General features: G+C 41.8%; 1 protein-coding gene across 2 annotated transcripts; it reads right to left on the bottom strand.

The window, feature by feature from the left end:
- LOC128520932 (transcriptional repressor p66-beta-like) lies at positions 1–24341 on the bottom strand. Of its 2 annotated transcripts, none has more exons than XM_053495383.1 (11): positions 24242–24341; positions 10441–10818; positions 9193–9319; positions 8972–9103; positions 5662–5793; positions 5266–5436; positions 3609–3972; positions 3288–3490; positions 3057–3167; positions 2510–2723; positions 1–2310 (listed from the first exon to the last, which is right to left on the bottom strand). In XM_053495383.1, the coding sequence occupies exons 2-11, from the start codon at positions 10815–10817 to the stop codon at positions 2174–2176; spliced, it is 1968 nt and encodes a 655-aa protein (XP_053351358.1). In that variant the 5' UTR covers position 10818; positions 24242–24341; the 3' UTR covers positions 1–2173. The 2 variants fall into 2 exon arrangements, with proteins under 2 accessions (XP_053351358.1, XP_053351359.1); XM_053495384.1 differs by lacking the exon at positions 24242–24341 and adding an exon at positions 11579–11723.
- Between the last annotated feature and the right edge of the window lie 659 nt (positions 24342–25000).

Below are 25000 nucleotides of genomic sequence, written 5' to 3'. Positions count from 1 at the left end.
TTTTTATTGTAAGCTTATTTACTGAAATTATATGGAGCAACATTTGGCCTGCAAGAAAACATTTTTTTTCTTCCTTCTGTTCAGTTTTCACATTCGGCTTAGCATTCCATAGCAAATACAGCATGTTGCTTTTATAACAACAAATAACAGCAAAGAAAGTGAAGAGCAAGAGCATTTCCAGCCCTGGGATCATAAATGGCCATTTCCAGAGGAACATCATTGAAGAACTGAGCACATCTCTGATTGCCAGAGGCAACACCATTTCACCAAGTTGTCTGAGCTTTCCCCAAATTTAACACAGATATACAAAGGGTTGTGTGTTCATTTTAAACTTTAACACAGACAATTAAGTGAAATACTGTGGCCAAATAAGTCTTCTAACAGAAGGTCTTGGGTGGATGGAGCACAGAGCACAACTGATACAGAGGGGACAAAAACATATTTAGGAATGAATGAAAAGAAAATTGTAATTTTTACACAATTTGTGTAGCACTACACACGGAACACATGACAAAATGACACTCACAATATCAATGGCTTTTGTTTTGTTTTTTTCCTATACAATGTACAAATGCATTGTTCCATGTTTTGAGCCCCAAAAGCTAAAGGCATATTTACAATACATTATTAAGAATACATCTGCTCATGCAAATAAGTATTTGTAATACTTGTTATAAGCTTAATATTCATAAAACCTTGAACAGCTTTTAAGTAAAGTAAGATAAAGGGGGCATGAAAAGGGAAAAAAATGGCTTACATTTCTAAAAGAATCTTTACAGGTATTTCATAAGAAATATTTTTAAAAATCAGCTTTACAGATATGAAGACTTTTTGTTTGTTTTTTTAAACACCAACAGTACCCTGGGGCACATGGTATAATGAAATAAAAAAAGTGACCATACTATACTGTACATATTGTACAAAAGATGAATAAAACGAAGATTATATGTGTAATAGAGAAACGTGGAAAGCGATGTCCAAGTGTCCATCATGGTGCAGGGCCATAACAAACGGTTAGTTTTCATCACTGAATTTCAAAAATAAAATCATTGCCCAATATTGCACTGTCCAATTAAAGGTGCAGTGTATAAGAAATTCCACTCTTCAGTAAACTACATGATGAAAAGAGGAAAATCTGACAAACGGCAACTTTAAAAATCAATACTTAGCAATATAAGTCATTCTAATTTTTTTACATGTTTAAAGTCAGAGATGGACTGACTTGAAGTGTCATTCTTATTATTTCCCATTTAATGAGAAAAAAAATGCTTATTTTAAAAGAGCACCAGAAAATAAACGATACACCACCACATGATCTAATGCAAAGCGTGTACATGTATGTGATTGGAAAAGGAGTTAGTAAATGTGGCCTCACAGGACTGAATGCTTCATACAATGTAACTCACTGATAGGCTTATCCTTGCTGAGACAAAATTTGACAAAGACAGACTGGGATGGGGGGGCAAAAAAAGGGAAAAAAAAAAAAAAAAAAAGCAGGCTGTTTGCGCAAGAAACACTTACAGAAAAGTCTTTAGGAAATGCGGAGTCATAGGGTGTCGGTATTGCAGTCAGCTAAAAGTAGCCAAAACCAAAGTTCTCCGCGTAGTGATATAATAAGACATCTCCTTTTAAATTCCATCTTCTTAAAAACACTGATAGTTGCTTTCAGGGGGGGGGGGGGAGAAACCTCCCCTCCCCCAAGATGTCCATTTCGATTTGATTCTCTCAGAGCTTCTGTCTCTCTGTATGGTGCTGCCACACCCGCGCACACGTTCAAAATATTAAGAGCAAAAATTAAAAACACATTCTCACCGGAAAGTGCATTAATGTACAAAACATGTCCACACACAAGCATTTTGAGTGATGAAGATGTAAGGGTTGAGCAGTGTCGAGGAGGGATTGCATACTTGCAGAGAGTGACTGCAGTGTACTGGTGAAGTTCACCACATACAGTCACTGATTGTGTTACACAGAAAGAGTAGCTGGTAAGCAGACTGACAGGCACTGCATGCAACAGGGGACGGGGAGACGTGGCTGGATATGTTAAAGACAGTGCGTGTGTGTGCTCATCTTAAAGAGAAAGAGAGAGAAGGAGCATATGTGGGAGAGCTTGTCATGAGAAGGTTGTTTGTGCATGTATTGGGGTTAGGAGGTTAAGTGTGAGACTGAAGGCCTATTTCTGTCCAGTAATGGACTGCGATATGGACCGGGGAGGAATCATGTCCAGCAGGTACTCTCGCTGTCTGTCTGCTAAACTAGATGATTTATGACCCCCAACGTTACCAGAGCTCAGGTAAGCAATGTTGACTCCTGCAAAGTGAGTTAAAAAACAAAAAGGAAAGATTAATATCTCTAAGAAAAAAGGCTTACAATATTTATCTCTCAAAATGATATAAAATCTAGAACTAGAACCATGTTTTGTACTTTTTAGTATAAAGGGTGGGTAATAAACTCATTACAAGACACAAAGCATCTGCGGCACCATGTGCCATTTGAACAAGCTACCTACCAGGAATGCCGTACAGCTGATGTCGGTTGTCATGCTGTGACCGGCTGCTGGATGTAGAGCAGTGTTTGCTCGTCATGCCCATTATTGCGCCAGGTAGCGCAAGCTGGGATGCCTGTGCAAAGTTGGATAGGACACCTCTTGCTGACCCAGAGCCTGCAGCCGATATGCTGCGCTGCATGGACACCTGGGACTGAGCGACTTGCGCCGAGGATGCCTGCAAACCAAAAACAAGTGCACACGCGTTCACAGTACATGCACACAGTGGGAAATGAGTGTGTTCTCAGAGCTTGCAGTTTTTATATTACATTCCATCTACATCCTGTTTAGAAAACCCATAGACCTTAGGTGATTAATTATACCTGTAACAGAAAAGGGTGAGATGGAAAGTCTATTCTGGCATTATAATTTTTAAATGTGTTCCATATAAGAGGATGGATCAAAAATTATCCCCACTCTAGCTGTATAATTTATTTTAATTCACTTTGGAAAAGAAAAAAAAACATCATTTTTCGACATAATATTCTCGCTTTTCAATACGTGTGTGTACCTGTCTCATGCTGTGATGCCTCATCATGGACTCAGCTTTGCTCACACTAGCTGCAGACACTGTAGAACTGGTGGACAGGGCAGCTTGTTGCTGTAATCTCTGTTCAATTTCCTACAAAACGTACACACATACACACCCACACAGTGAGCATAGAAAGCACCCAATACACAAGGCATCTCTGCATACAGATGAGCCGATATTGGCAGTACACCTAGGCCACATTGACTTTACCTGCTCTTGCTGCAACGCCTTCACAAAGGCGTTCTTCAGCCTATTGGTGTGCTCGGCTTTCAGAGCCTTCTTCTGATTGGACGTCATGCACGTTTCGCAAAGGATGCGTCCACCCTTCTCCTGCTTCCAGTGAGGGGTGAAGTCAGTTTTACACTGAGCGCAAGCAAAGGGCTCCAGATGACCAGTTGTTCCGCACAGCTTAACTGCGTGCACACACACGATTTTAGTGACATTTAATTTAATTTGCATTCAAATAATAATGAAAATGTGAGCAAACTGTGAGCCAACAAATGATTAATAGTGGACTATTATCCTTCTCACCCTGGCTGTCAAGAACGCTCTGCACCACCTCCTCCAGTCCCAGCAGGTAGATGAACTCGGAGTTAGCGGCTGAGGGCAGGAAGTAGAGAAGAGGCGCAGGTGGTTTAGGCAGCGGGATCTCCAGCAGGGTTTTCTCCAGCTGTTTGCGTAGAGCCAGTTTGGCCGCAGCCTGGCTGCTGGCCACGTCTTGCACAGAGCTGGATGAGGAAGAGCCTACCCCCGAAACTCCAACTCCACCTGTCACACCAGCCACTCCCACTCCTCCGGTCATCCCAGCCACGCCCACTGCCTGCATGTGTGCCAGGTTCATGTAGATGGAGGAGGAGCTGGAACGCTGAGGGACAGACATCTGCTGACTGGAGGGCTGTAACAAGCACCACACACACACACACACACACACACACACACACACAGAATGTTAATTTGTGTTTAACAACAATGGATGTTTCAGATTTTGTGAATAATAATCATAATAACCATCATCATCACCTCTTTCAGTATAATATACCTGTTAGTTATTGAATTCAGGTGTTTCAATCCCTTATCCCCAGAGAAGGACAATCTTATTGCTTTAGCATACCAAGACATCTGGGACAATGATATGCTTACAACTTTGTCCTTTTTTCTATCCCAGCATGACTGTGTCCCAGTGCACAAAGCAAGGATTATAAAGACATGGTTTGATGAATTCGTTGTGGAAGAACATGATAACTGGCTTGCGCAGAGACCCGACCTTAACCCTAAGGAGCACCTTCGGGATGAACTGGAACAGAGATTGTGAGACGGAACTTCTCGTCCAACATCAGTGTCTGACCTCATAAATGCTCTACAGAATAAACAGGCACGAATTCCCACAGAAACACTCCAAAATCTTGTGGACAGCCTTCCAAGAAGAGTGAAAGCTGTTATAGCTGCAAAAGTGGGAACAACTCCATATTGAAATGTATGTATTTGGATACAATGCCATTGCAGGCCAAATACTCACTCACTCATCTTCAATACCGCTTTATCCTGTATTCAGGGTCTCAGGCGGTATGGACTATCCCAGGAGGCTTAGGGCACGAGGCCGTGGTACACCATGGACAGGGTGCCAATCCATCGCAGGGCACACACACACACACTTATTCACACAGTACGGGCAATTTGGGAACGCCAATTAGCCTAACCTGCATGGCTTTGGACTGTGGAAGGAAACCGGAGTACCTGGAGGAAACCTGGCCAAATACTTTTGTCTATATAGTGTATGTATTGGGAAGTCTTAGAATTGTGTCCAAATGAAAACTCCATCACATGTTTATGAATCTCCAGAACATCCTTACAGACCAACCATAAACTAGGCTAGTCCTGTAACACAAAAACTCAAATTTTACAACTGTTTTATAACTGTAAAACTACTTAAATTGACACCTACACTGGTCATAATCAAACTTTATCACAGCACAGAGTACAAGTAATACAGTCCAAAATTTAGCTTAGGATCCAAGCAGCGGATTAAGCAGTTTAAGCAGATCTTATATGTACGTTAATGTGGTTATATTGTATACACTAACTATCTAATGACTAATACAATAAGTGGTAAGAAAGTCTATGGAAAGATTCTATTATACACCATATATACAGTAGTGTATAGACCTATTTAAACACACACGCACAGTACCTGCTGATAGTTGACAGTGCTGTTGATGCTGGCTGTGGAGGTGCGCATGCTGCTCGGTTTGCTCGACACTCTGTGGCCCTGCAGCTGCCCCGGGCTGGGAGCAACCACTCGCTGTGACATCATCATCTGGGGAATGGAGGCACTGGCTGCAGACCGGATCACACTCTGGCCCTGGGGAGAAACACACACTCTCAGTGACAAACTACACAAACGCTACAGGGAAACGCTCTCTTACTCATGGATGTCAGGAAAGCAAGTTTATTCACCACCACAGGAGGGCAGTCATGAGCTGCGGATTTCTGCTCATATTTTAAAGTTACCATGCTGAGTGTAAGAGTAAGAGCTTATCCATAGTATGTGGTTATGTGCGCTGAGGGTAGCATGTTTTCTCCTGACCTGTGCAGCACGGAGGTTCTGGGCGTCTCCACCGTGGTGTGTGTGGCCAGATCTGACGGGCAGCTTGTTGCTAGACTGAGAGCTGTGAGCTGAGGGGTGAACGGATGAGGAACTGCTTTGCACCACTGATACCTGAGTGACAGATGAAGGAAAAACATTTGTACACATGCTTTCTTTACACCTGACTGTTATATTGTTATAGTCATATGGGATCACTGCATGTAGTAATGTTATACCTATAATTGCTCGTTTTTAATATTTTTGGTTAAAACATAAGAGTTTTCTACATCAAATAATTTTGCAAATTATAATCAACAAGTTTATTGCTAAACACCCTTCCTGGATCGACCCACCAATTCCTCCAGGCCTGGGACCGGCACTGAGGATGCCCTGCATCTCCAGTGGCTGGGAATTTTATGGCCATAGGGTTAAGTGACTTTCCCAGTGGCCCAACAGTGGCAACCCACCAATGGTGGGGCTCGAACCAGCGACCTTCTGTTCAGCAACTCAAAGTCTCAACCACCTGATCCACCACTGCCCCCTTTGTTATATGCATAAGATTCTATTATCATGCTTCATAGTCATCAGGAATTATTAAATTTTCAGTTCAGACAGATGGTTTTAACCTTTTTTATAGAGCATTTAATCATGAGGTGATGTGACAAATAAAAGGGATGTTGCCAAAGCGTAATAACCATACACTGACAAACAATGTTCCCTTATTACCTTAACATTTGCTGCACTTATTTATTTTATTGTGAAGCATTCATCATATTACAAAATCTTTTAAATAGAATATTAGTCATCAAGACCCCACAGTTGAAAGTTCCCCCTACCCTTTAACAAACCTGACCTCTCTCAATAAGGGCAGAAAAATAAGCTGAGCAGATAAACAGGTGTGTGTCAGCAGCAGATAAAAATCAAATCGCATTAATATATAAAAGTTAAATTTGCAAAATCTACTGAAGATCAAATGCCAGATTAAAAAGCAATCATGACAGTAAAAACATGTAAAACAACACAGTATTGTTTTTCATTACCGACATGCCAACACTGAATTTGCAACACACATCCGAGATTCATTAAGAGAATGCTTTTTTAGATTTAAATGCTGAGTCAGTGTATTTCAGTCTGCTCTATTGGTATTTCACTTCCATCAGTGTGTAGTACATATGCGACATTGTACATAACATAGGGAACCTAAGGCAGAGTGTGCATAGACTGGTCAGCTGTGAGCAATTTCTAGTCACAGGAACACTTTTTTTCAAATTATAGTAGTATGAGGGGTGTTCAAGCCAAACCGGGACTTGTGAAAAAATGTCTTGTGAACGAAGGCGTAAAAATCAATCGACATTTAAAACTTTCTACCTTGATGGTATCCAATCACTAGTGAAACACTGGGATAATGCATTAGTGGCGCAGGAGATGATATAGAGAAATAATGGTAGCTTTTACTTCAGCTGTAACTGTTCTGGTATTCTGCTCCAGAAATCCTGGTTTGACATAAGCACCACTTAATTTTGACAAGTTCAATGATAAAGAGTTCAGCATTAAATTCAGACTGAAGGTATCACAATGAGCCAATAATAAAATATAAGGGCCATTACTTAATATGGCAAGCCATCTGGATATTAAAGCTCCAAGATACAGTCAGGCTGGACTCACAACCATGTCACTGATAATGGCTTAGAGCTGCGACTGAACAATGAGTGTGGCGTCTTTTTTGCATGTCACTAATGAAAAGCAATACCATTTGTGTACTGCATTTAGTGTTTTTCTTTTTCACTGTTATGGTAGAGGTTCAATCTGGCACACAGCTGTTTGCACCTAAACAGCTGATGACAAATAACTGGCTGGTCTATTGGTCCAAGTCCATTTCATGCTTCTTTTCTTACTGGAGACATGTTTCCTCACAACATTGACCATTTCTAATCAGGATTGTGTGTGTGTGGGTGTATCGAAGTGTATATGCATGTATCTATGGATTTGATGTAGACTATCGCTCAAAAATTTAGGATCACTTACAAATTTCTTTGTTTTTTGTTTATTGATTTATTTTCTACATTCTACAACAATACTGGAGATTTCAAAACTATGAAATAACACATATGGAATTAGGTAATTATGCAACAACAACAGTCAGAAGTTATTTTAAGACACAGAGGTCAGCCTTTCTGGAACAGTTCTTGCACTGTCAAGTGCATTTGCAAAACCCATCAAGCACCATGATGAAACTGGCTCTCATGAAGACCTTTCCAGGAAAGCAAGACCAAAACCTACCTCTGCTGCAGAGGAGATACAGTAAAGGAGTTCATTTAGAGTCACCAATTAACATCACCTCGGATTAGAGCCGTTATGAAGGCTTAACCATTCATGAGCAGCAAACACATCTCAATATCAACTGTTCAAGATGATAATTGCATAGTTCGGACGCCTTCAGCATTATTTCACAAATCAGGAACGACCATGTCATGAGAAAGTGATCCCAAACTTTTGAGCATTAGTGTATGTATACAAGTATGAACATACACCGTCTTGCAAAAACCAAAACAAAAAAAGCACACTAAGGTTTTGTTTGACACCCTTGTAAGGTCATCAGCTGACCTCATTTTATTGCCACTTAGCGTTGCTGAGTCTGACCAAATGAAGCAACCCCAGATCAGAACACTGCCTGAGGCCTGAGGCTTGTACAGTGGCCACTTAGCATGATGTTTCCCTTCTTACCCTGACGCACACATTGCTCTGTAATAGGCTCAGTCGGAACTCGTCAGACAATGTGACCTTTTTCCATTACTCCAAAGTCCAAATCCTTATACTCCCTAGCAAACTGAAAACTTTTCTCTTTTTTTAGTTTTCTCTTTAGTCACAATCTTGTGAGTTCTTACCACACTGTGTGTGTGCACGTGTATGTGTGTATGTGCGCGTGTGCACAAGTGGGTGTAAATGCTCTTACTTTCACTATTAAACATAGCTGGGATTTCTGCTGTCGATTGTTTACAACCAGAATGTTTAAGCGATCCCTGATAACCGTCGTTAATTATTTTCTAATTTTTGAACTCAATCCTTGTAATTTTAAGGTTTGCTTGTTGCAGGCCAATAATCTGACCCTTCTGAAACAGCTACCTTTCTTGGCAAGTCAGTTTATATATCCTGTTTCAGTACAGTCTTTTTTTGCTCTGCCTTTCCAAAAATAAAGCAAAACTGAATTTAATTCACTGCTGCTTTACAGGCAGAACATTAAATGAACTGTAAAAAAAAAAAAAAAAAAAAAAAAAGAGAGAGCGAGAGAGAAAGAGGCAGAGATAGAGACCTTGTGGGCGAGGTTCTCCTTCTGTAGCTGAGACTGTCTGAGTTTCTTTAGCAGAACCAGACGAGCTTCCTCAAGTCTCAGCTCCTCTCTTAAAGCCTTAATCACTCGTTGCCGCTCAGCTACACTCTTCCCCTGCAACGCAGACACACGCATAATGCAAATGCACAAACACAAAGAGATGAGAAAACGCAGCACAGACTGCCTCCTCACTTCCTCTTTACCTTGAACATGTCCAGGTTCACAGGCTTCACTTTCTCCTCTCTGCCTGCTCCTTTGGGGCTGGATGCCTCGTTGTCGGATAAGACAATCACATCTGGAGAGGGAGTGTGACGCTCTCGATCCACAACACTGAAGTCATTCAGAACATCAATAAGTCAAGATAACTGGCATATTCACAAAGAGAAATATTTTTTTTTATGTTTAAACAGTTAGAATAATGCGCAATAATATTTCAACTGATACAAACTGGGTTTCACATTTACGAGTCAGTCAAAAATCATTCCCACACTGTTGGCTTAACAGCGCTTTCCGTTCAAGGCTACTATCCCCTCCGGTCACTGCTGTTTAAATGGCATCATGTTACATCAGTTGTATCATAGTTGCTGCGGAGTGAGCAAAAATGGATGCCCCACTTGAGAGTGGTCTGAGACCCTGTGTGCAGTATGGAGAAAGTGATTTGTAGCGAAGAAGTGTTCAGAAATGATCCCGACACATGTCTACGCCTGTACACTTTTGCCCACACTGTCCACCCTCTCCAAAAACTTTGTTTAGTGGTGTCTCTCTCAAATAGTCCTGTTCTTGCTTTCACCCTGAAAGCAGCCCTACGAGGATAAAGGTTCACTTCTGATGATAAAGTCAAGGCAGCAGTGCTTTCTAAAACATTTTTTTATGATGAAGGAATACGAAAGCTTGTGGACAGATGGACAAAGTGTATGGAAAAGCAAGGAGGAGGTTATGTTGAAAAATGATGTATTTGTATTTTATAAAAATGTATTAAAATGCACTCTACAGCCGGAGTGCGGTAAATTTTTGACTCAGCCATGTACATTAACTCATGTAGCGGACTTTTTTTTTTGTCAAGACAGCATACAACTGGGGCAGGATACAAACTGAGCAGTTAGGGGATAAAGAAGTTTGCTAAGGGCCCCATCAGTGGCTTTGTGTCAGTCCTGGGCCATGAACTCACAATCGCCCCATTTTCTCCAATACACCACAGGAGACGACAGTGATGATCATCATAATAGAATAGATTTTGAGGAACATTTCAGTCAATACTAGGAGTGCCTTATACAGCTGCATAAATAACTGACTTGGCATTGGATGATACCCTCGCAATCTTGTCACCACTTAATTTTATCCTGATGGATTAATCCAGTACATTGACTACACTGGGCTGAAGTTTTATACATTACCTGTACCCCACACAGCACAAACCGACCAATCTCACTCTCTCTCTCACTCTCTCTCACCTCCTCTTGGAGCTCATGTCCACCGGCTCGTCACTGATGTTCTCTTTCCCGCTACGGCCCATAAGGGAGTGGGACACGGCTGGCGTCCTCAGGCTGCCATTCATCTTCTCTTCATAAGCCGTGTAGCTCTGCAACGCAGCGTGGCTGCTGGCTCCGGAGGCTCGCAGATCTCCCAGTGTGCCAGAGCCGCTCTCCAGGCCACTCAGGTCCTTGCGTTTGAGCAGTGCAAGCATTTTTAGTCTCTCCATGGCCTCGTGACCTTCCATTTTCAGCCGCTTTGGCAGGACGTCATCGTGAGCTCGGCTACGCTCCTCTGCTGGCTCCAGGCCTCGTTTAAGCAGGTTGAGCCGCAATGCCTCCTCACTCATACGGTCCATTCTGGAGGAGAACATGCATACACACACACACACACACAGAAAAACATGTCCAGCCATTAGAACATTTATCCTTCAGAGCCAAGAGTACCATCATCGGTCATGAATGAAATCATCACAGGAAAAAGAAAGTACAACTGAATTCAGAATACTGCCCGTCTCATCACTTTATTAAGGCAGTTATGGTAAAGCCAACATTATTTTGAATATTTTCTCCGTTGTTTCATCATATTTACCTTGGTAATATTTTTTTGTTCATGTCATGCGTCGGGTCATGTGTTGAGACATGCTTAATGCCCTCTGCCTTCAGGCAATGATCTTAAACAGAGAAAAGTTTTGTATCTAGAGAAGTTGCTCCATGAGGGAAATATTATAACCGTACTGTATATTCTTCCCAATCATGACATTTCTAATTGCTGTCCAAAACCAATACCCCATCATCCAGCCTTATGTCAGACCATCGCTTAAAACATATGGGACAATTAACAGAAAAGCTGACACTTTTCAAATCTAAGCACTTCATCACTCGAAAGTGAGATAAAGATAAGTTTAATTTGCTCTTTTGCAACATTGTACAGCATCACTGTTTGTTGTATAGTTGTATACACCTTAGGAGGAATCCAGATGGAAATTTTGATCCCAGAAGTGAGGGAGACTGTCCATCCAGGGGGATAACGCATGATGGGATTATAATCCGCACAAGTGTACAAGACTAAAGGAAAACAGCACTAAAAGAGTGGAAAGAATGTCTGTTATGAGCATACCTTGCGCATGAGAGTCTTGACGATTACAGCAGCAGATATCGAGTACAAGTGAGATTATCATCATCAGCTGGATCAAAAGTGAGTCCTGTAGCCATCCAGGAGAAGGTAGGTCACAAGCAGAAAAACCTCCAAGAAGAATTGGAGCATAAGGAAGAACCAGGCAAGTCCTGAGGGTTGAGATGAGTGTGTCGTTGAGCACACACACACACACACGCGGTGGTATTTGATCGCACCCCACCGTTGTCTGGATTAGTAGATTTGCCGATTTTGACTGTTCAAACCACAAACAGCAGCAACATTCGAGGATGCAGTGGCACCTAAAGCATTTCTGACACCATTATAATGGTCTTCCTTGCAAAAGTCTGCGTTGAAAACTCCACAGCCAGATTACTCACCCGTTTCCAAAAAAAGATTCAACTAATATGACTCTGGATCTCCACCTACACTGGAAAACCATCTCACACTGCATGCAGAACCAACAAACAAAACTTTGACTTGGAAAGTACCACACAACCCTGCACTTATACACCTACCTAAACTTCTCCTTCCAAAGACTCCCACCTTCAAATCCTATCCTCGGACAGGTTCGGCTCATTGTTCCTTACACCTACCTCTGCTCACTGGTTGGCAGATCATGCCGTTGTAAAGCTATAAACCTTTGGATGTCAGTGATGTCAGCAAAATAAAAATTCTTGGCCAAACCCAAAATGAAGGGCTCTCTGGATCAAAACCAGTGCTGGATTTACCAGGCAATAAACCAACCAATTAATAATGTTACAATTACCTCCAACAAATACCGACAACACATTATACAAGTCTGTAATTCGTTCTTTTCTTACGTATAATTCGTTCTTTTCTTACTCTACAAAGCAGATCTAGCATTGAATAAACCACAAATATAAAAGACATTCATTCAACAATTTATTAAAAACATCTGTACAAGGAATCATTCATGTTCATTACGAATCAGCCAGTCAATTTTATATAAGAGCAATATATAAAATCACGCAGACACAGGCCAGCAGCTCCAGGTAATGTTCACGTCAACCATCAGAATGGTTGATCTCAGTGATTTTGACTGTGGCATGATTATTGGAGCCAGACACACGTTTGAGAACTGAATGCTGCTCTCCTGGGATTCACACACTAGATTTTACTCAGATTAAAGCAATACAGAAAAAAAAAAATTAGTGAATGGCAGTTTTCTCCTGTCGATATGAGATGTGAATAGAAAATTGGTTCAAGTTGACAGAAACTCAAATAACTGTTCCGTACAGTTATGGTGATCAGAAAAGTATCTCAGAATGCACAACACAACAGACCTTGAGGCAGATGGGCTACAACAGCAGCAGACCACGTCAGACTCTTCTTCTGTCAGCCAAGAACAGAGAGCTTAAGGCTGCAGTGGGCACAAGCTCACTAAAACTGGACAATTTGACACCAACAGCATGAATCCATGGACCCAACCTGCTGTGTGTAATTGGTCCAGGCTGGTGGAGGTGATTTAATGGTACAGTGGAACCTCGGATTGCGAGTAACGCGGATTTGTGAGTGTTCCGCAAGATGAGCAAAGATTTTTAATAAATGTTGACTTGGAAAACGCACTAGAACGCCTAAACACACTAGACCATCTTTGTGTCTTAGAATAGGAGATTCACAGTATAAAAGTGCACCTCTATCTGCAGGGATTGCAAACTGCAATGTCAACATGAACCAGAATGTCAAAAGGATGTTGCCAACGTCTTGTGGAATCCATGCCATGAAGAACAGCAGCTGCTTCAGAAGTACAGAAGTAAGGGAACCCAGTATTAGTATGGTGCTCTTAATAAAGTGCTTAGTGGGTGTTTCTAACTACGACACATGAACTGTATATAGGGAGAACCGTTATGAAGGGGAATAGGTTAATTGAGAAAATTGGAAACACTTTTCCTAGGTCAGAATTTAACATTTAAACTAATAACGTGTAATTTTAACTAATTTTCGTTCACTCCCCCAACATATCGAGCTGTTTCTGAAACATTTTTAATTTTCAAAGTCACGTGCAAAACACAGCTTTTCACACAAGACCTGCACATCAACAATCCAGCATGTGTAGTACTCATTTTCATATACGTAATCTTTTATCTAGGTTTCATGCAAAACCAGACAAGTATGAGGTTTTACTGTCTTGATTGTCCTAATTTGTCTGTATTGTTTCGATGTTTAGTGCCCGAGTGTTAAAAAGGCTATAAACAAATAAGCAATTGCGATTTGGATGTGATTTACACAGTCAGTTTATGATTTATTGTAGAAATTTGTTCCGTTTTAGCTAGAGGGCTAATTAGATGTTTTAGATAGCTAGTTAGTTTTGTTAATTTATGTAGCACCTTGGTTCCGGTGGAACGTTTCACTGTGTACTGAACTGTATATGGTTGAAATGACAATTAAAGGCTACCTGACTTGACTTAAAATGCACACACACACACAAAAAAAATCAGTATCGACAATATTATAATTTTAAACATAAGTACTCGTCCAGAATTTCAGCACCTCCTTACTCGGAAACTTTTAGAAATAACAAACCGTTCCAACCAGCCCTAACTCGAAGATTATTTCATTTATGTTTTCAGGGAAGCCCTTAAAGGTTCTATGGAGAATCCCACCTGAGGGGGTTTCCCTTACAGAAAAAAGTTTCCTCTTCAAGAAACTTAAAACGATAAGGAACATCACAAGTATATTTTTCATCCGAGGCTGTTAATCTGTGCCTTAACAGTGTGAACAGCGTAGACAAAGGCGAAATATCACATTTCCTTAACACGTCATATACAAAGCCTTCTGCTCACTCTCTCTACCACTCACACGTTTATATATGCAGCGAGAACCAGATGCTTACGGAGGCAGTGACTTCTCACTGATCCACAGGCTCGGAGATTTAAGGAGCAAAACAAGAGAAGCACTACTGAAAGAAAAAAAGAATATGGAGGTACAGTACAGAAAGAGGGCGGGACTTAACAAGCCTCAGGGAAAAAAAAAGTAACCATTCAGAGATGCCTTTGGTAGATCTGCATGATGCAACCATCCTCAAATGTGATATTTTCTCCCAGAGGGTCCATTTTATCCCGTTCTGAAACAGAAAACCACTGTGTCTCTTTCCAACGTCTGTTTCATTTTTCTTCCCTCAACTAATCAGCTTCCTCCTTTCCTGCCGAACACACACACGCGCACACACACACAACATAATTGTACACAGAGCTGTATGTGTCCACACACACACACACACACACACACACACACACACACACACACACACAGAGCACTGGGCGCTCTGCCAGTCAACACAGTCCTTGTACGCCTCCAGCAGCTCTCACATGGCAGGAAAACGGAGGTGTTAAGATGGAGGTATGGTAAGCGACAAGATCAGACACACAAACACACACACACACTCCATATACACACTCTCGTATACACGTCCACTTGTATAGCCACCTCCTCATCAGACCAGACCTTGAGGAGTACATGTACCTTCTACAGATGAAAAAATAAACACTTGAAATCTGCAGTGTGTAAAATGTGTGTAAAATGCGGGCATGTCAAACAGAACCACCAACAAACCTTTACACACACACACACACACTTATCTATGCATGAATTTCTTCAGATCTTCAGCAAATAAGAGTTGGAAAGTAGAGTCACGATCGCTAGGCAAGGCAATTAAATATGTGTAGTGTGTGTGTGTGTGTGTGTGTGTGTGTGTGTGTGTGTGTGTGTGGTGAGGAGAAAGGAAAGAAGTAAAACTACAGACTGATTAAGCTTTAAAAGTCAGACTGCGAGAGCCTGAATTACATTAGTGCTGGAGACACACACACAAAGAAACATCCACACGGAAGCCTAAGTCATGCCAGTGTGTGTAGATCCTTTGTTAGCCCTGTCCTACCCCCTCCCCTTGCATGCGCGCATGCACACACACGCACACACGCTTACTTTTGCGCTCTTCCACGCCATCTCTCTTCCCACTCTTTTACACACACACTCACTTTTTTACTCCTACACACACATACATTTATACAAAAAAAAAAAAAAAAAAACACCCTCAAGTAGAGTCTTTTTTTTTTTTTTTTTTTTTTTGCTGCCAGCAGAGTGGCACAAATCCAGTGACTGTTCCTCAGTCGGTGGCACACATGTGTAGCAATACCTCTTGCCACCCCTCCCCCATCCCACAATCCTCTCCGCTCACTCCGCATCTGGCTGCCAATCAATCTGCTTGCTGTACTGTACTGGGCAGTTTGGGCTCAACGAACCCAACCCCCATCCTTCTTTTTCTACAGAGACTCTCACAACCGATACACACACACACACACACACCTCCCCCAATCATGTTTCCAAATAATCTGTTAGCATTCTGATCAAAGTGTTGTTGCCTCTGTCCTACTCGTTTATTCGCAGGACACAACAGGAATGTGGTATATGGATCTAATATTAGCGTATGATTCAGACATATTGAAGACTCAATCACGCAAGATAAAAGTTTATTATATTTGGCATGCTAATGCCTTTTTTTATGTTTAGTATTTCAATCATGGTTTTTAAAAGGGATTAGGAAACAGAACGAAGAGAACGTTTCAACTACTGAGGGGCAAATGTGGAATATATCAATGACACACTAAGTTTATTCACTTCCTTGTCATAGTTACTGATATCCAAACAGCAACTGACAGTGTACTGCCTCGGGGCAGGACGAGTTGGCTCTTGGTGCTCAGGGGCCGTAAACCGGACAATGTGTTATTGTAATGCGGACAGATCTGCCGAGATCCCACAATGCACTGGGAGTACACGCTGTCCCAAAAGCCAAACAAAACTTTTGAGTGAGAAAGGAAAGAATGATTCAAAGAAATGAAAGGAGGAATAAGAGAAAGGGAAGACTGAGAGAGAAGGAAAGGACGCACTAGACGGACAGAAACAACTTTGTAGGCAGCTGACCATGACACCTATATGAACACCCCATTCCAAAGGCATGACATTACTGTACTATGGTTGTTCTAGAGACGTGTGCTTTCAGCTTTGTAGTAAAAGTCTACAAAGCCCACAGGGGAGTGATTTTAGAGACCGAAAAAGGCGGACATGTATGCGGTCAGAAGTTAACGTGCACAACCAGTCAAAAGTTGGGACACACCTTTAAAATTCCATGGTCTTTCCTGATCTTTACTTGGTTTTACACATTGTGCTGAAGGCATCCAAAATAATAAAATTCTCTGGTTTAAAGGGTTGATATTGAGATGCTCTGTAAAGCCTTCATAATAGCTCTAATCTGAGGCCGTTTGCGCAGCAATAAATTTCCTGGGATGGTCTGCATAAGAGACATTTTCACCCTAGTGTTTGATGGATTTTTCAAATGCACTTGACAATACTGTCTTACAACCTTTGTGTCTTAAATAGGGTTGGGTATCGTTCGGGTTTTTTCCGATACTGGTGCCAAATTGATACTTTTAAAACGGTACCGGTTTTAAAAAGGAAATCATTTATTTTTCCGATCATTTCTGACACCCCATGAATGCAGTATTTTAATTTTACTAGCGATCATGTGTGTTGATGAATCTGGTGCTTATTACAACTGTGTCATTTATCGACAGTTCAGGCATTTAAGTGGCACCAAAATGAGGCACCAAAATTTGCGTTCGGTTTCGGTCCGGTACATATCGGTTATATAGGTACCGATGCCGTATTGGCACCGGTTTTCGGTACCCAACACTAGTCTTAAAATAACAACTGACTGTTGTTGCTGCTGATGATGATGTTAATAACCTAATGCCATATGTGCTATTTCATAAATCCACTATTGTTCTAGAATGTAGAAAGTAAATCCAAACTGGTGTCCAGACTTTTGACTGGTGCTGTATGCTCATTACAAACATAAATGCAATATTAAACTTTCAATGAATTCTTGTAGAAAACCTTTTATTTTTAAACTAAAAAAAAACTTTAAAACTTTATTTAGTTGAAATAACTTACACAAACATACGGGGTCAAAAATATACATACACCCATTCATATTATACAAGTGGTGCCAAAAGCTCAAGGCCTCTCAAGCATCCTATTAGTGACAGTTCTCTGTGCCAACATAAAGGATTTTACAGCACTCATTGGATTGGCCAACTCATACTTCAATGTCCAAGGAGCTCACTGCAGAAAAAAGGGTGGTAGATTTACACAAGACAGGTATGTACCTTAAAGCCATTTCTAAACAAGTGCAGACTCCAAGATCAGTTCTAATTGCTAAACAGTATGCCAGTACAGTTCTTGGCTGGTGTAGCCACTTCACCATGGAAAAAACCAAACCATCACCCTGAGTTAAAAGGAAACAGGTCCAGATGGTCAGGAACAACCCAGGAACCACCAAGGCACAGGCCTGTCATGAACTGGAAGCTGCTGGAACACCAGTGTCACTTTCTACAGTCACATGACAAAAAAACAAAGCTTTCTGAAGGCAAGATTTGACCAGATGCATGTTGATTGCTGGTGATGCATTTACATTTAGGCATTTGGCAGATGCTCTAATCCAGAGCAACTTACATTATCTTGTTATACATCTGAGCAGTTGAGGGTTAAGGGCCTTGCTCAAGGGCCCAACAGTGGAAACTTGGTGGTTGTGGGGTTTGAACCTGGGATCTTCCGAACCGTAGTCCAATGCCTTAACCACTGAGCTACCCCAAGAACACTGTATCAACTGCCAAGCTGGTGGATCATGCCTTTATTTCTGCCTATAAAACTGGTAGATTTTAAATGGTGAAGAAATGTTGGAATGTTCAGAATTCTTTAGTATAACATCAAAACAGCTAGATCAATGGTTTCCAACCCTGGTTCTTAAAGACCCTGTGCTCTACACGTTTCAGTGTTTTCTTTGCACCCCGCACACCTGATTAACCAAGTGGCTAATTACCATCCTTTTTGGTTTGGTAGAGCAGTGTTGGGAACCACTAAGCTAGATGAGTAAATCTTGAAGAAAATTGGGTGTTCCAACAACGCATGACCCCACAGATGCATCAAAACAGGTTATGGAATGGATAAAACAGACTAGGTTTGAGCTATGGAGCATCAGACTTTTGTATACTGTGGTAAGACTTGTGCCAATACCAATTCTTCCTAGAAGAGGGCTCAAATGTCCAACCAGAATTCTGCCAGATGTAGTTATATATAATTTTTTGCTTGAATTGATTTATTGATTATATACATTAGCATTATAATACATATACATATAATGTATGTAGATTTCTGACTGCTACTGTAGATAAAGGACAGGGCACATCCAACTCACATAAGCCTTTTAAGTGTTAGTGCTATTAAGAGTTTTATAATTAATAATTAGAAATCACAGGCAGTAGGTAAATTTTGAAGTGAAGCAGGAATATGACACATACGACTGCATGTGAATTATATCCGATACTAAACATGGGTCCCTCAACTATGACACACTTCCCTGCACTGGTCAAATTTGCCCTACTGCTCAGACACAGGTTTGTTTCCCAGCCCCGCCCTGCCCTGCCCTGGAACACCCAGTTTCCTGTCTTTGCCTTTTATAGGTAAGATACAATAATGACACTTTACATTTTCCTTAGAGATCGCTGAGGTGCATCACAGGCTTGGGTGGCCCACAAAAAAAAAAGAGCAAAAGGTAACGACTTTATAACAAAACTAGGATCAAGGCAATGTATACTAATTTAATCATCATAACTAAGGCTTTTTTCACCATAAATGACATGTATATACAGTACTCAACTTCTATATAAATGCATTATAACTGACTGGATAGATTCTGACTTAATGCACACTCAAGCAAGTTAACTAACTTTACTTAAAGTAGTCGAAACACCTGGGATTGATATGGAAAATTAGGGTCAGTTAAACTTGCTGACCTTGAGCTTGATATTTACACAGTACATAGATGTAAAATAAATAAAACACAAACTAGCAAATTAATCCGTAAGGCTTGCTTTGTTATTCACTCAACAACAAAAAAAGCACAGAAATCATAGCAAAATGCAGCAAACAATAAATGACCTTGATTCAGACACATTCATTGTGTTTAAGGGGACTGCTCTCTCTTTCTCTCTTACACACACACACACACACACACACTGACTGCGATTAGCTTAGTCCCACAGTGCTACTTTAAGCAGAGCTATTACATAAAACAGCATCTCATGACATGGCTGAAGAAAGACAAAACACTGCACATGTACAGGAGGGAACAGCGAGTCACAGTTAAACACTAAGCACTTCCACAGAGACCCCTGAGGAGTCACTAGTGTTCCCACAGTTCGGCTTGTTTAGGTCACACAAAAAGCACGGTAAGACTCCGACGCCTGCCGATGCGCTCCAAACATTCCGTACATTCATTAACCTTTAACTCAGAAGCCATAATTCACTGCATGGCTGCTTTTTAAGAACTCCACAATATTGGCAGATGAATAAAATTAATAATGATGAAGGGAACATTGGATTTCAGTACAGTGTCTTCCTGCTAGAAAGGAATAGCTACAATTCCAAGTCTCGGTCTGCTCCAGCTCCAGCTGACCGCTTTTGGATGCATCCAATCCGAATGATCTGCAGATAAATCTAATAGCATGAGATGTAATGGCAGAGTGGGGAGGTCAGGACAGTGGAGCATGTGTAACCTAATCACATGATAGAAGCACGAATGGAGATCAGAAAAGAGACCAGATACCAAACTGGACTGGATGCGATCATCAAACACACTCAGTGAGCCACCAAAGCGAAGTGAAGATCTGGCACGAGTGCCGGAGCCTCCAACTGACAGCACTTCATCCTTATCGCCATTCAGCAACCCACACACACACACACACACACACACACACCATACTGACAGCCAAGAGAATGGGCACGCTGCTAATTTGTGTAGAGTAGACTCCAAAGCCTGTCTTCTACAAGCTGGAGCAGCAGATCTGCTTCTTTTCTCTCCATCACTGCCGTCTATAGCAGAGGCTTCTTCCCTGAAGAGAAGCTTACCTGGATAGGGGGGAGGGGGGAGGGTCAACACACACTCCACACAAGCACAAGATACACTTCTCTAAGAGGAATGAAAGACTCAGGAAGTCACCTGTGGGACAGATTATAGAAACAGAGTAGCCATGTAAATCAGGACAACAGCATTTGACTATAACAAGAGCGAGATCTGCTTGTCACGATGCTCGTGTGTGTGCGCATGTGTGTCTGTGTGTGTGTGTGTGTCTCTCTCTCTCTCAATATTACAACACTTAAGCACAGGTCTTCATCAAACAAGGCAACAACTCCGGGCTCTGGGGGGTTGCCATGGCAACCAGTACATCTATTTTTAGACAGTACCACTAATCAATTTAATTTCTGCAGTAGCCCAAGGCAAACAAGAGGGACAGAGGACTGGCCTTGGACAAAGAGAGACAAAGAGAGATGAACAAAGTCAGCGCCAGGACAGGGTTAAGCCGAATGCAGAGAGTTCCTTGAAACGAAGCCGAGCTTAGTGAGGAAATGCCAAAAAATGCAGACGCCCCATAAGCCATGAAGTCTAAGCCCTCTGCCCACCCCACCCCCCTCGCACACACACACCCACACAATGTTCAAAACAGAATCAGTCAGTACGTATGTGTATAGGTGCTCAAACATGCATGATTATCCCAGCTCAAGACTCAACACAAACTCAGGTTCCAAAGTCACCCAAAATGCTTGATAGGTCTCTTAGAAAGAAATGAACACGTTTAAGGAACTGAGCGAGTTCATATGCTAGAGCCTCGAGAAGTCGTGGTATTCAGGGGTGTAGTTGTGGCCACTGTGCTCCAAAATTGGCCTCCTGTTTTTGATTAAGTGTGCAAGAGAGTGAGAGGGATTAGGACAAAACCCAAACTGTGGAGGTTGCGGGAGTGAGGAGAGTCATATGATTATCTGTAAGTTTACACTAAAAGAAGACTTTGTGTACGTGTGTGTGTGTTCCTGGCCACACGCACATTGGAGGTGGAACAGGGGTATGTGTTCTGTGTAAGTAATGATTAAATGTGGCAAATTCCAATGACATGAGACACACCGTCTTTAAAAACTAAATATGCAGGAGGACAGTAAGTAAAAGAAAGTAAAACAGAGAGTGAGGGAGACTATATGAGAAAGAGAGAGAGATCCCTTCTATGATGTAACTTTAATTTTTTTTTCTCTTCTCAAGACCCACAATTCAGTAGTCTGACTGTAGCGATAGCCCCAGGCACTATCAAAATATAGGCAGTCCAGTTCAGTCCGGTTTCTAACCTCAGAACAGGGAATTATCCTTCAGCATAGCCATTAGTGGCCAGTGCTCCATACAAACACGTCTGAGAACCATACATACATGCATACACAGGGCTCATTAAACCAGAGCTTCAGGAGGTATGAGGCAGAAATCTAGAAACGTCATATCTCATGTATGCATGCATAGCAGACTGTATATCAGTTTAACTTAAAATATGAACATTTAAAATTAACGATTAGGAAAAAAGTTAAAGTCAAAATTAACAGGCATCAGATCTTACACACTTACTGATGTCTTACTGTGGTATACGCTAAGCTTTAGATTTAGTAATAATCTTTCTGAGCCAAAGTTTTAAAAAAGTTTCTAACATTAGGAACATATTTTATTTTGCTTAGATTTTTTTGCTTTATTTTGCTTAGATTGAGTCATGTGTAATACACATTACGTGTATGTACAGTAAGTGTGGTCACTAAACACCAGTTTGTTAAATACTACAGTAATTGCTGGAGGTGTGTAAAGAAAGGTGCGTGTCTATTTGTGTTTTTTTTTTTTTTTTATAAATCAGGTATGTACCCAGGGAACAGTCACACAATCCTCAAATACAGAGCACACATGGGAAATAATTGCATGAGGAAAAAATAAAGAATTGGTATAAATTCAAGTAAGCCACAGTTAAATAGACCATGTGACATTTAAGCATCCATAAAAAGAGAGTCAATTGGAAAGATTGAATCACTTATTATTCTTACCAACATATGGCAAATATCAGTGTTTCAAGGCAACGTTGCCATTCCAGATAAACACTTTTTAAAAATAAAAGTGCCATCCAAACTGTACTCCTCCTCTCCTTAGAACTAATGTTATACAAGACATGGTGGATCTTGTGTACACATCTGTACACATTAAAGCAATTTGACAGTACATACTTGGACCTTAAGAAGCAACTTCCACGCTTTATTTTAAAAGATTTGTAAAAAGTTCACCACACACACAGTAAGATCCTTCCTCATAGAAAGGGTAAAAAAATAGAATAATACAGTTTAGTACAGTCCCTTCCGAGAGTACATGGTGCAAGATAACAATCATTAGAAGAAATGCAAGCATGATGCACAAACCTACAGTTTGAAGTACTGTGTGGCACACATGCAGCTGTACAGTTGATTCTGGGAATACATGAGGCAAGATAACTATCAAAAGAGATACAACAGGCGTGATGCACTGAACTATAGTTTGAAGTAACTGCACATGTGCAGCTGTCAAGCCTTTCATTTATTTTACCAGGGTTCTCTTACCGAACTCGCAAAACAAGCTGGGAAGTAGGAAAGAACCCAGGGCGGATGATTTCGATAACCTCAACCAAATGCAGGGAAGAAATGTCAAATGAGAAATGTCAGAGTCATCTCTGTACCTCAGTCTACTCTCAGTCTATTAACTGAGGAGGGGGGAGGGGGGGCACTGGGTGCTTGGTGCAAGTGTGTATTATTCAGCAATCTAGCAAGATGATGCGTCTGTGGCTTTAGTATGATTCAGCTTGGGTCTGAGCTGACCCCTTGTTCTGTGACTATCACACACCTAGACGCTTTAAAACAACACAGAAAGTAAAATCAAACTGAACTAAAGTGCCAAAGTGACCCGTGTGCCCTGGAGATGTGTTACAATTCGCGCTCGGCTGCTACTTTTCCCACTACATTGTGCGTTCTTGACTCTCAGCAGCAGCAGCAGCAGCACCATCACCGCCGCGCACTGATAAATAGGACATTACAAGGTAGCCATTTGCATGCTCTCGAAACAAGTTGAGGGCGAACACGTCTCGACTTACGCAAATGGCTGATGGCAGGATCTCTTGATTTTTTTTTTTTTTTTATCCCACAGCAGGAGGTCCACCAGCCATCCGCAACTCACAGCTACATCAAATCATCAACTTGTTAAAAAAATACTCGAAATTCATTATTAAATGTTATGTTTACAGTCTCGCTGCTGTAATCGCGCAGCAGGTTTTTTTCCCCCCTAATCTGGGCTTTTAACCCCGAGAGACTCCGCTCTCTCTCACCAAGAAACAATAAAAGCTCATCGAGCACCAAAACGCGTTCAGGAAATTCTTTCCAAACCCCATGCATCATCTCTCGGTCTCTCTTTCCAACACACCGACCGTATGTGTGTGTGTGTTTACTTTACCGGGATCGTTAACACCTCGATCTTTTAAGCTTAGCATACACAATAATCTCACTGTACACTGTACGAATATGCAGCGCGAGCGTTGGCGTATGAATACACGCTATCATCATGGCTTGTTACGCGGCAGCGCGTGCCTTTGATTGTTTTGTGTGCGAGTGTGTGTATGTGTGTGTGTGTGTGTGTGTGTGTGGTGGGGGGGAGAGTTGTTGAGTGCGCGCGGGCCGCGACTACATCCTCGGTCTCACCTTGGTCGCCTTCACCCCGCAGGTTCCCTCTCGCTCCGGTCTGCTTTTGGGATGCTGAGACGCTGCCGTTACCTCTGGCGACTGATCCCGGCACCGGCGAGCAACACAAAGCCTGTGATTGGGCCCCGGCGCGCGCTCGCTCCGCGCTCAGACGCCGTCATTGATTGGTCGACGCCGGTGTCGATGACTTTCCTCTCGCGCTACGGTTTGTTGTCTGGCGGGGGCGGGGCCACGGTGACGGTCACGGAGAGATGTGAATGGGCTTGTTGTGGCTGCTGGACGGAATGGATTAAAAGGTCGAGCAGTCGAGTGAAAGTTCCTACACTTCGTACTGTACTTATTCACAGTGGGAGAGGACACATCCAAAACACACACTGCTGTTTTAAACAGTGCTTGAGTCAGGGAGCTGCTTAGAGTGTGTATATTTAGCACAGTGAACAGGTGTGAATGGAGTCCTAGTACTCCTCCATAATCCACAACCCTGTGGTGTAGTTTTATAAATTCACCATCTTTATATAACCACCTCTCTCATCGCCTATGCTGCTTTATCCTGTATATTGGAGTCTATCCCAGGAGATTTAGAGCTACACCCTGGACGGGGTGCCAATTCAATCAGGGTGCACACTGTCGTTCAAACACCCAGACTACAGGCACATTTGGGAACGCCAATTAACCTAACCTGCATGCCTTCGGAAGGGAACTGGAGTGGTCGGAGGAAACCCACCAAGAACATGCAAACTCCATGCACACAGACCTTGA

This window comes from Clarias gariepinus, chromosome 4, assembly GCF_024256425.1.
Source record: "Clarias gariepinus isolate MV-2021 ecotype Netherlands chromosome 4, CGAR_prim_01v2, whole genome shotgun sequence".
Taxonomy (NCBI): domain Eukaryota; kingdom Metazoa; phylum Chordata; class Actinopteri; order Siluriformes; family Clariidae; genus Clarias; species Clarias gariepinus.
Note: the sequence above shows the minus strand (reverse complement) of the source record. Positions and strands in the feature narration are given on the sequence as shown.